At 34.3% G+C, this 12,333-nt stretch overlaps 1 protein-coding gene and 1 long non-coding RNA gene across 2 annotated transcripts; both read left to right on the top strand.

Moving 5' to 3' along the window:
• The first annotated feature begins 253 nt into the window (after positions 1-253).
• Positions 254-3,860, top strand: LOC111883559 (transcription factor UNE12). Its single transcript, XM_023879883.3, has 7 exons — positions 254-609; positions 812-898; positions 1,325-1,444; positions 1,749-1,814; positions 2,356-2,421; positions 2,981-3,058; positions 3,122-3,860. Exons 1-7 carry the CDS (start codon positions 370-372, stop codon positions 3,350-3,352), a joined length of 888 nt encoding a protein of 295 aa, XP_023735651.1. The 5' UTR covers positions 254-369; the 3' UTR covers positions 3,353-3,860.
• Positions 3,861-8,661: 4,801 nt separating this feature from the next.
• Positions 8,662-9,237, top strand: LOC128126242 (uncharacterized). The gene is made up of 3 exons (XR_008224018.1): positions 8,662-8,877; positions 8,964-9,019; positions 9,102-9,237. It is a non-coding gene; the product is annotated as an uncharacterized LOC128126242 (long non-coding RNA).
• Positions 9,238-12,333: the final 3,096 nt, after the last annotated feature.

The raw sequence follows: 12,333 nt of genomic DNA, 5'->3' as shown, positions 1-12,333 counted from the left end.
TTGTGATATTCTATGTTATATATAAAAGAGTACCAATTTGTTAAAATGTTTATTTCTACTTTTATCTTTTTTATATTTATATGTATAAAGTTGTGGGTCCCATTTATTTTGGGAGTAAGTGTGGGGAAAAACGGCTGATGTGTGTTGATAGAAAATGATGTTGTCATAGCTGCGTGTTTTCCAATACCACGCATGCTGTTTTCAATTTCCGAAACTACCCTTCATTGCTTCTTTTATTACATTCATTGCCACTATGTTAATCATCATCCTTTGAAACTCCTCTTCCCCTCTCCTCTCCACACCCCTTTCCACCCTCCTCCTAAGCCCTCTCCGCTACTCTCTTTCTAACCCAGATTACGATTCTCCGGCATGGCTACAGACCCGCCGGAGGGCTACGGAGACGACTTCCTTGAACAAATTCTCGCGATTCCTTCTTACAACATCGCCGGATGCTTGCCTGGTAATACTACCGACGCTAATGCTTCTGAAACGGTGTCTGTTCATCGTCAACAGCAACAGCAGCAACCGGTGTTTCCGTTAGGTTTGAGCCTTGATAATGGCCGTGAAACAATCGGAGCGTTTGCAGGGCAGCAGCAGCAGCAGCAGAGGGTAAGTTTTGTTACCCTAAATAAGTTATTGAATCACGTTTGTTTCGAGATAACTATTGATTTTAGGTTTCTCGGTTTACCTATTGAATTTGATATAGTAAGAGCAGCATTTTGGAGTTGTAAAACCACCAAAGGGGGTGATTGTGAGTTGTTGAGGAATTGGAGGGCTGTTATGCAAATAATTTGTTTTTCTTGATATGCAGGAGAGAGGAGGGAGCATGAACATGACTGGATTGTTTCCTTCATTTGAAAATTTACAGTCACATTCTCTGCTTCATTCTGTTCCTCAGGTTCCTTATACTTATTTTGTGTAACTTGCTTAGTTTTTTCCTTGAATTTTGAATACATTATACACTATAAAATTTGTTCTGTGAATCTGTGTGTATGTTTTAGATTCTTGAGATATAGTCTTGCTACTTTTTACTTGACAAATTCTGATTATTCATGTATATATTATTATTCTTAAAAACATGACATATTCAGCCATGGGTGTTGCATTCTACTTACATTTCATCATCTTCCAACATTGTTCTTTGAAAAATCTACATAATTATATAGCAATATCTTCCAAATATAACACAATTTTCACTGAGTAGTTTTTTCAAAGTACAATCAATGTCTTAATAAGAAAAACTAAAACTACTAATAGAAAGAAAACAAAAGTATGTTGCTGTTTCTTGCATTTATCCGTGACTTTTACCTTTTTACCCTTGCAGGCTTTCCAAGGGCAATCAACTACCAGTACAGCTGTCACTGTTCCCCATCCACCTTCTATTCGCCCTAGGGTGCGGGCCCGCAGAGGACAAGCTACAGATCCTCATAGCATAGCTGAGCGTGTAAGATATATATATCACATCATAATTCATAGGCAACATAAATTATAAATTTATTTACTTTTTAAAGAAAAATTGAATACAATAGCAACAAATATAACCTCATTCTACCATAATAGGTAACAATAACATGCTTTAGTTTTTATTCATAATAGCAACCAACTTACATATATTTGCAATAGGGGAGATTACAAAATGAAACCTAGGAAAATGATGACGTGGCACCATTGTTGCCATATCACCTTCCACGTCATCTGTAACATTTACACATAGTCAAACATGCTGATGTGGAAATTTTCTTTTGCAGCTACGCCGAGAAAGAATTGCAGAAAGAATGAGGGCTTTGCAGGAACTTGTTCCTAGCTGCAACAAGGTAAGGGAATTGTCTTTATTTTGTAAATTTATAATAATTAACATGAAAGATTCGTTTTTTTATAGATTTTTTGATTTTCATTTTGGTATTTCGTTTGGAGGTGAAATATATAGGTATCCCATTTGTTATAAAGATGTAAAAAAGTTGCAAACAAAAGTATCCTGTAAAGAAACCAATTTGTTAAAGATACACTTTTGAAAAAAAGGCTGTAAAAGAAGTTGTATAAAAAAATCTAAGGTTTTTTAACCATAATAAAATAAAATTAAAAAACAAAGTTGTATATAAATGTTGGAGAAATTTGTATAAAAGCAATTTAGACCATTACACTACTGTTCATGAGATGTTTCGAATTATAAGGGTTATTAATATGTGATTTAAATATGTAAGTATTCCTTTTGTTTATAATTTTTGTTATGTGTGTAACCCGATCTTTTATATATATATATATATATATATATATATATATATATATATATATATATATATATATATATATATATATATATATATATATATAATGCATTGAATGTGTCTTGTGTAGACCGATAAAGCTGCAATGCTAGATGAAATTCTTGATTATGTGAAGTTCTTACGGCTTCAGGTCAAGGTAATTTCTCATTTTGTTTTTTCTAATTAAAAAGTCTCAATACGATTTTTAACAAGTTTCAACCTACTTTTGGAATTAAAAGATAAAAATAGTGTTTAGAAATGGGACGAAAGTGATAACTTTTTGTCCCGCCCAAAAGCGTGGGACATGAACTCGTTCTCGATCTCTCATCTGTACAAAAGACGTAAACGCCCTCCTCATCCTCATCATCGAAAATAGCCGTGAAAAGCTTGTCCAGTCATGTCACATGTAACAAACGCAGCTTTAGCTGCGTTTGTTACACGATCATACCGAGACTAGACAAGCTTTCTAGGGCTATTTTCGATGATGAGGATGAGGAGGGCGTTTACGTCTTTTGTACAGATGAGAGATCGAGAACGAGTTCATGTCCCACGCTTTTGGGCGGGACAAAAAGTTATCACTTTCGTCCCATTTACGTCAGTCTCGGTACTTGTAGCAGTACAATTACAACCTGTTCTGTCATGTCATATCTTGTCCTGTCTTCTTCTGTGTATGCATCCATAGTTGTTGTTTCTAGCTTCACTGACTGACTTAGCAGGTTCTTAGCATGAGTAGGCTGGGTGGGGCCGGTGCAGTGGCACAACTCGTATCTGACGTCCCCTTGCAATCCGTGGAGGTAACTTTCACAAACAAACATTTTATCATTAATAGTAAAAATATGAAACATTGTTGTATATAGGGGGACACGAGTGAAAATGGATATAATCAACCGGCATGGGAAAACTGGTCAAACGATGACACAGAACGTGAAGTAGCAAAGCTCATGGAAGAAGATGTGGGGGCCGCTATGCAATTTCTCCAATCAAAAGCCCTTTGCATCATGCCCATATCACTCGCTTCACTTATTTACCCGCCCCAACAACCCGACTCCAATTCCATGGTTAAGCCCGAACCGTCCGCTCCTTCTTAGACCTGTAACCCGTTTGCACGTGCCTACGAAACTCCCGTTATTTGCCAGTCTATATCGATATATCTATTATAGTAATAATAATAATTATTATTATTACCGTTTTACCCTTTTCGGAGCAATATGATCTTAGTTTTGGTCCCTTCCCCAAAGTCTTCTTCTATATCCTATCTGGATTTGTGTTAAACCAGATGGGATGTTTGTTCCATCTCCATCTGGTTTATGCTAAACCAGATGGGATGACATTTTGTTTTGTCCCATCTGGTTTGGTGCAAACCGGATGGGATGGTAGTTTGGTTGTTCCCATCTGGGGTGGTGTTTTGTTTGAGGGAAAGTATGGAAGAAAGGTAGTTTTTTTTTTTCTACTTTTTTTAATTTAACCTTGTAAATTGAAAGGCGAGATATGATCATTGTGTGCATTTCTTGTTTTGATTTGGGATTTTATTTAATTATGGAGTTTAATGTATTCTAAGATCTTTTGATATGGATAACTGAAAAAGTTAGCTTGTTCTTTGGTGTTTGTTATTGTTGGATGGATTTGGGCCGGTCTTTTTTATATTTCGGTCTTTAACTTTTGTGGTGTATCTTTTAGTTGTAAATATTATTCTATGATATGGTACAAGGAAAGAGAAATATTTTTTAATTTGATCAAAGTTGTCTTTGATGGATTAGGTGAAAAGTTACGAGTTGATAAGCTAACTATATTACTTTGTAAAAAATGGCAAATGTAAGATTACATAAAATGATATTTAGATGTACCATTAAAAACTAATAGTATGTTGTATGAAACATTTTTGAACAAAACAATGCTAATTAGTAAAGTTTTTTAATTATTTTTTGGGTTAGAACATGTTTGTTGCATTAAATATCATATTTGTAATATTATTCTTTTTTTCACTTTTCAATGCATATTTATTTTTTTGCATTAATAATGATAATAAAACATATGTAATAATAACCTAATCACTTCTTATTTTGACAAAAAAAAATTGGATGTTGTTTAGAGTCCCAAAAGTTACGACCAATTATTTGGAAGCTCTAAGAGGTTTCTTTTAGGAAGGAGAGTTGAGACAAAATAAGATTTCATAGATGGAAAAAGCGCTCCTAGCAAAGAAAAGGTTTTGTCTTTGTATTTGAAGCCATTTTTTTTTTTTTTTTTTTTTTTTTTTTTTTTTTTTTTTTTTTTTGCATTTAATTGGGTTCTAATTTATAATCGAAGATGAAAATACTATGGTGAACTCGATTCTTTAAGGGTAGTTGTGGTTAAGGCAAGGGGTGTGGTGAAAACATAACAATTTGGTCCTTCGATCATCTTTGGTCAAAAGGAATTAATATGGATCAATTCCTTAGAAAAAACTTGGTAATAGACTTTTGACGAGATATTGGAAGCTTGGATAAGGGAAATTCTTTTAATGCAAGGGGTGTGATCAAAACATAACTTGGTCCTCTAATCATCCTTTTTTTCTTTTTTGTAGGTTTTCAAGAAATTTTTGCAGAGAAACACAAAAATGATGCAAGGTGAATGCTAGATTCGAGAATGATGCATACGTGGGATCACATTAGAGGAGTTATGTTTTGAGTTCTTCCTCATTCTAGATATCATATCATTCTCCCCATAATAAATGTATTCTTTGATCCAACATCTTTATGTTGTTTTGTTGCTAAAAGTTCTAAAGTTTTGTTTATTATTGCTTTTGTTGCTATGTGTTCAAAAATCATCATAACCTAATAAAATTGGATTGATTTGAGTGTTACGAGACACTTTGGGAAAGATTCGCAAAATAAAGATTTTTATCACTAACATTAGTTGTCACTTATGGATGAATTATGTTATCACATAAGTTATTATGGTTAGAGATGAACTTTGCAAAACCATTCCATGGTCTAATGTGATGATGGTCATATGTTTCTTAAATTTGGACCTTAATGATTTAGTATTTGTTTATTGATATTTGTGATTCGGCCATCGAACCCTAGAGAAAAGGACTATGTTTTGAGTGTAACTTGGGCTTGGGAATCTAGAAACACGTGCATTATATATTTTGGTTTGGTTTTGAATCGGTTATTGTTAATGTTTCTTATCCTTATATAACTTGTATTATATATAAATTACTTTGAGAATGTTTTTGGGAGTTTGACTGTAAGATTGGATTTTTGATGTTATCCAATTCCTTTTAAAATTTTATTGTTACGATTTTGATATGTACTCGGTATGTAAATTATTCATTTTAACTATTCTTTTTGATTAATTTATTTCACCATCGTATGACTTGACCAACTTTAAAACAACATGAATTTGACTGTTAGGACCTAATTCAGCAATTTTGATCTTCTTATAAAGAATTTTGTTTTTCGAAAAAAATGGGGTGTTCAATATTTAATGAAAAATTCAACTAGACTATATGAAGGGCATTTCAAGCGTAAACCTCACAACCTCATGCATCAAAATATGCTAGTAATGGAACATTCCGACTCCATATTTCAGATGGTGTTTTGGATCCTTTGTTGGTACAAGGTTTAGGAATTTTATAAAATTCTCTAAGGCATAACCCCATAAACTTATTGAAAATGCATCACAATTCATCATGGACCGAACTAGGGATGTCAAAAATCCCCGTGGGACCCCGATACCGTACGGTACTAATTTTTAAAAAAATTCGGGAGCGGGAGCGGGACCGGGGGCGATATTAACTCCCGTTTATTTTCGGGACCGGGAGCGGGAGTGAGTATTACCGTCCCGTACTCCCGCGGGGGCCCCGTTTATATTTAAATAAAAAAAATATATATTTAATTTAAAATAAGAAATTTTGGCAATTAGGGCTTGACCGTTTGAGTACTTGTCTTGACCGCAGAGGCGTAGAGGACTAAAGGTAGAGCCGCATACCCCTTCAACTTTTATGTGTTCGAATTCGAACTTCCAAGTTCCAATTTCCGTCGGTAGTCGCTTCCAAATTCCGTCAATACACACAAGAATTGAGGTAGAGCCGCAGACCCCTTCAACTTTTCTGTGTTCGAACTCGATTAGATGATTTCTGTGTGCGACGCTGTGGCCTGTGAAGAGTGAAGCATTGAAGCTGTGATCGACTGAAGGCTTGAAGCTGTGACCATCTGACCGAGTTCCGACTTCCGACCGTGACTTGAGAGATAATCCAAATTCCGACCGAGAGCAACAATCCAAGTTCCAACCGACGAGTGAGGAATTGAAATCGGGAGACTGAAGACGAGGCAGCGACCCAGCGTCGCACCAATTTCTTCCCGACTCTTAGGCAACGAACGAGGCAGGCAGCGGACCAGTGGTAATGTTTACTCTTCTGCAACCAATTTCAAACCTGTATGATTGTATCCTGTATGATTGTATCCAGTATGATTGTATCCTGTATGATTGTATCCAGTATGATTGTATACGAGAAATATATGAAATTGCCCCTGTTATTATGATGAGATTTGCATGCTCTACATAACATGTTTGAAACATATTTCCTTCTGTTTGTGTTTCTGTTGATGAACCTTGTTTTGACTGTTTGTGTAAATTATTTTCAGATTTTTGTAATCATGTCTTCAGCAGAACCGAATCAACCCGATGATTCAAACACGGTTAATGATACTGCCAATTCTGCAGTTAACTGTAACGAGAAACAAATTAAATTCACATCTCCAATGTGGCGTCATTTCACTTACGAAGAAGTTAATGGAACCAAAAGGGCTGTTTGTAAGTATTGTAGAAAGGAAATTACTTATACAACCAAAAATGGAACCAAAGGGATGCATTCTCACCATAAGTCATGCAAAATACGAATTGGGCAAAAGAAAATTGATGATTTTCAGAGTCAGTTAACTGGAAAAAGATCTAAGACGGATGAAAGTGGGGGATCAATTTTAGCAACACATCGGTTTAATTATGACGATTCGCGAACCGATCTTGCTAAAATGATCACAAAACATGATTACCCACTTAGAATTGTTGAACACGAAGGCTTTAGAGATTTTTGTCAGGGACTTCAACCACTTTTTAGGCCTATTTGTAGAAACACAGCTAGATCGGATGTCATGAAGTTGTACGGGGAGGAAAAGACAAGGATGATGCATTTTTTGGAGAGTATTCAAGGTAGGATTGCAATAACTACCGACATGTGGACTGCCAATTACCAAAAAAAAGGATACATGACAGTGACAACCCATTTCATTGATGATTCTTGGCAATTACAAAGTCGTCTTTTAAGGTAATACTTAATTTATATTGATTTCTTTAATCAATCAGTATGCATTCTTTAATTAAATTGAATTTATTTTGTTAACTGGTAGGTTTATATATGTGCCATGCCCCCATACTGCTGAGAAACTAACTAATGTGTTGATGAATAGTTTGTTGGACTGGAACATAGATAAAAAATTATCAACTTTAACTGTTGATAATTGTTCAACAAATAACTGCATGATAGATTTGATGGTAGACAAACTACCTTTTGATAGCTTGATTTTGGGTAGAAGTTTGTTTCATATGCGATGTGCTGCGCATATTTTGAATTTAATTGTGAGGAGTGGGTTGGATGTTTTTGGACATGGGATTGAGAAAGTGCGTAACAGCTGTAGTTTTTGGACAGCTACACCAAAAAGACATGATACATTTCAAAAAAATGCAAAGTGCGAGAATGTTTCTTGTGAAAAAAACCTAGTTGTTGATTGTAAAACACGATGAAATTCTACGTATTTAATGCTTTCCACGGCTTTGAAATACAAGAAGGTGTTTTATCGGTTACAACAACGTGAGCCCCAATATAAGAATGCACCTGATGAGAAAGAGTGGGCTTTGGCAAGTGAGCTTTGTGATAGACTAAAAATCTTTTATAATGTCACTGAATTATTTTCGGGAACAAAATATCCAACAACCAACATTTTTTTCCCCAAAATATGTGAAATAAAGATTGCTCTAAAGAAATGGGATACATCTAGTTTCATTGAAATAAGCGAAATGTCCGAAAATATGATTACAAAGTTTGACAAGTATTGGAAAGAAAGTCACGGGGTGTTGGCTATGGCGACAATATTGGATCCAAGGTTTAAGATGAAGCTCTTAGAGTATTTTTTTCCTATTATCTATGGAGTAGATAATGCAAAAGATGAAATTCAGAAAGTGCGTCAAATTTGTGAAGATATATATTTGCGATATGAGTCACGTGTTATGAGTCAAGCAAGTAATGATGATATTACTACTAAGCCCACTTCTAGTCGAGATGCAGCTCTCGCAAGTGACATGGACTCATTAGATGCTTTCTTTTCATGGAATTCTGCTACTAGTGAAGTTTTTCGTGAGTTTGATTTGTTAGGTTGGTGGAAGTTAAATGGGGTTAAGTATCCTACATTGTGTTTGATTGCAAAAGACATATTAGCCATTCCTATCTCCACTGTTGCTTCAGAGTCTTCTTTTTCTACAAGTGGTAGAATCGTTAGTCCACATAGGAGTAGACTTCTTCCGTCAACAATTGAAGCTATCATATGCACTCAAAATTGGCTATGGGCGGGTAAAAAAGGTATGTATGAATTTGCTTGAACCATTGTTTTCTAATTCATTTTAATATATTATGCTTATTACCTTTATTATTTTTTTCTTTTTTAGGTTGTGTTATTGATGGTGATGATGTACATTCCGATGAAGACGATGAGGGACTTGAGGTAAGATTGTTCAATTTGTCGTTTTCTATTGAATAAACTAATACAATAATTTATTTTATTATTATTTTTGTTATTTATTTAGGGAGGATATTCGAATGTCAGTGAATGAAGAGTTGAAGGAAATTAACGGATACTGAAGATGTAGTGAATTGTGTTTTATATTTGTCATTTTGGATTTGTTGTATTTTGCATTTGTAATGTTAGATTTGTATTCGTAAGATTGTTGGATTTATTTTTGTAAGATTGTAAGATTGATGGAATTGTTGGATTTTTAATTTTTTTAGTTTCTAAAAGATTAGGTTTTAGGCTTTTAAATTTATTAAAAATAGTATTTTTGCCAAAAATAAAACAGTTTTTTAGCAAAAAAAAAACCCAATTTTATGTCGGGGAACCGGGGGAACGGGGGCGGGACCGGGGGCGACGGAGGTAACCGGGGGCGGGACCGGGGGCTATGTAAACGGGGGAACCGGGGGCGGGAGCGGGAGCGGGGGTAACAATTGATTTCGGGGGCGGGGGCGGAGGCACCTATTCCCGCTCCCGTTTGCCCCCGTTGACATCCCTAGACCGAACAATATATAATAATGTTTGGTTTATCCTCTCGACTACACCGTTATGTTGCAGTGTCGTAGATGATGTCAATTATTAAATAATCCCATAATTCCTTATATAATTGTGAAACTCTAGACTAAGATACTCACACCCTTATTGAATCTTAGAATCTTAATCCTTTTGTTCATTTGATTCTTTACTTTGTTTTGGTATGTCTTGAACACCTCAAATGTTTTATACTTATGTTTGATTAAATAACCATAAACAATCAGTAAAGGTAATGAAGTATATTGAGCATGCCTTATGGACACTCTGAATATACCAAACACATAAGTGTGTACGAGATACAATATATCATTTTCTTGTTTTTAGATCCCTATGAATGTGGTATTTGTTATGTTTCTTAATAAGCAAGACTCACAATCTGTTGGATTAAGATGTCTAATGTAACGTCCCAAAAATATAGATAAAATTTTCATTTTAAACCATTAAATCCATACAACCATTTGTTCCAAAACTAGTCCGAGTAAAATATATCTTTTAAACATCAGAGTAAAATAATAACAATCAGTGTGGACAAGGCATCAAGGGATGTTGTGCAGTCAAGTCGGGCCCTTCCCATTGAAACTGGAAGTACCTGAAAATGTTTAAACCACAAACCGTAAGCATAAAGCTTAGTGAGTCCTTCAAAATACCACATACCATACAACATGCTCAACCCAACATACAAACGTGCCCAATCAAACATACCAATGGGCCCAACCTAGCATATCAATGGGCCCAACCCAACATACCACCATGCCTAACCCAACATATCAACGGGTCCAACCCAACATATCAATGGGCCTAAACCAATATACAAATGGTCCCAACCTAGCTTACAAATGGTCCCAACTCAGTATACAAATACAAGATTCACAAAGACAACTAGCATCCTACATAATATAGTGAGAAGACTTACCTTAATCCTGAAGACAAGATAAACCACACACTCGAGCCGACGATATCAAGTCTCCTCTTGGTAAACATATACACAATAAAACCCTAATTAACAATTAAGATAATAACTAACCCACGAAAGGTCTAGGCTCACAACTGTTGGATTTTTATTCAAAAAATGTTTTATAAACATAAAGATGGCAATAAAAGACTTTCATTTTGAACAAAAAAATAGTTTTATTCCCATCAAAAGATCATTTTGCAAGACTTAGAAAGATTAAAACAACCATAAAAAGGAAAGAAAAACAGCAATTGAAGACTTTGGTTCAATTTTCAATTAGGAAGTTGATGAAGATGACTTTAAGCTCCAAGGAAGAAGCTCTCTAGAAGTATCCACACACATTTTGCCAACTTAATAAGATGCTAGTCTTTTTACAAACACTCTTAAGCTTTAAGTCAAGACCCAAATAATGACTTAGAGAGAGATACAAGTTTCAACATCTTCTTATTTTGATCTAAACTCATTAAGAGCCAAAACAAGAGAGAATATGGAGAGGAGAAGGCTAAAATTTCGTGGTTTTGGCTTGCGGTTTCATATTTTGTTTCATAATATGGTTTTTTATTTTGCAATTTTAAATCTTTTAATCGAAATTGAATAAAATAGCTAATAATTGAAAATATAATATAAAAATTAGGTTTGTTACAAACTAGATAACAAAATAACCGAAAAACATATAGTAATATAAAACTATTTATATAAAAATCATTTAATATCATAAAACATATATGCAATGTATTTGGAAGAAATTTTATATTTAAAAACAAAATGTACAAATATGTAATCAAACTAAACAAGTTGGGAAAGCTAAACATTGCATACAAGACAATTATAAAATGTATAGAGAAAAATCATTTAATACCATAAAACATATATGCAATATTTTTGGAATAAAATTTATATTTAAAAACAAAAGTACAAATATGTAATCAAACTAAACAAGTCACTCGAAAAGCTATTTCATACAAGACAATTTTATGAAAATCTAGTAGTTAATGAAATCACATAGTAGAGATATCGTTCAACTGTCATTTAGATCAATAATGTCATCAACATTAATTTTGATTGTGATTGATTTATACAAACATCATCTATACATATTAGGTATATCAAATTATTTATTATAATTTCAACTAACTTTTAGATTATAGAGTAAGCAGGGCCGACCTAAGCCCAGGGTGAGCTGGGCCATGGCCTAGGGCATCAAAATTTGAAGGGGCAGCAGATTTGTTCTATTACTTATAGATATAGTCATTTGATATTGGGCCTAATGATCTGTTCCAACATTCTTATAGGAAAAGCGCAAGGCGGCAGCGGCAAGGGTCATCAAACTGAAAATTTGAACGCGTTGTATAGCGCCAATCACGAATCAGAACGGAAGACGAAGAGTTGATTTTCATGCCAAACATAAAATCGCAAAAGCAATTACAAATGTACGATGAAGAAAAAAACCAATTTTTACATAATCAGAAAACGAAACCTTGATTCGATTGATGATTGAATACGAACTAGAAACATCAAAACCCAATTAGTGTGTGGAAAACACGAACACTCAATCACTGAGTAACTGTTGCTTTTCTGGTAATTTTTGTTTTCTGATTTGAGTATAAGAATGTTTTCTGATTTTATATATTGTTTCATATCTCTGATTTTGAATATGCAATTGGGAAACTCAAATACTCAATCATAGTGCTTTTCTAATTTTATATATAATTTCATGATTTCATATAATTACATATTGTTTTGTGATTGTCGATAGCATGTTCGG

Source organism: Lactuca sativa, chromosome 5, assembly GCF_002870075.4.
Source record: "Lactuca sativa cultivar Salinas chromosome 5, Lsat_Salinas_v11, whole genome shotgun sequence".
NCBI classification, from domain to species: Eukaryota; Viridiplantae; Streptophyta; class Magnoliopsida; order Asterales; family Asteraceae; genus Lactuca; species Lactuca sativa.
Note: the sequence above shows the minus strand (reverse complement) of the source record. Positions and strands in the feature narration are given on the sequence as shown.

What these genes read in the sequence shown, in the direction of transcription:
- LOC111883559 (XM_023879883.3), top strand. Translation starts at nt 370, where the DNA reads ATGGCTACAGACCCGCCGGAGGGCTACGGAGACGACTTCCTTGAACAA. An exon ending in CTCATAGCATAGCTGAGCGT is followed by an intron (nt 1,445 to 1,748) that starts GTAAGATATATA and finishes TTTCTTTTGCAG; the next exon opens with CTACGCCGAGAAAGAATTGC. An exon ending in TCTTACGGCTTCAGGTCAAG is followed by an intron (nt 2,422 to 2,980) that starts GTAATTTCTCAT and finishes CTGACTTAGCAG; the next exon opens with GTTCTTAGCATGAGTAGGCT.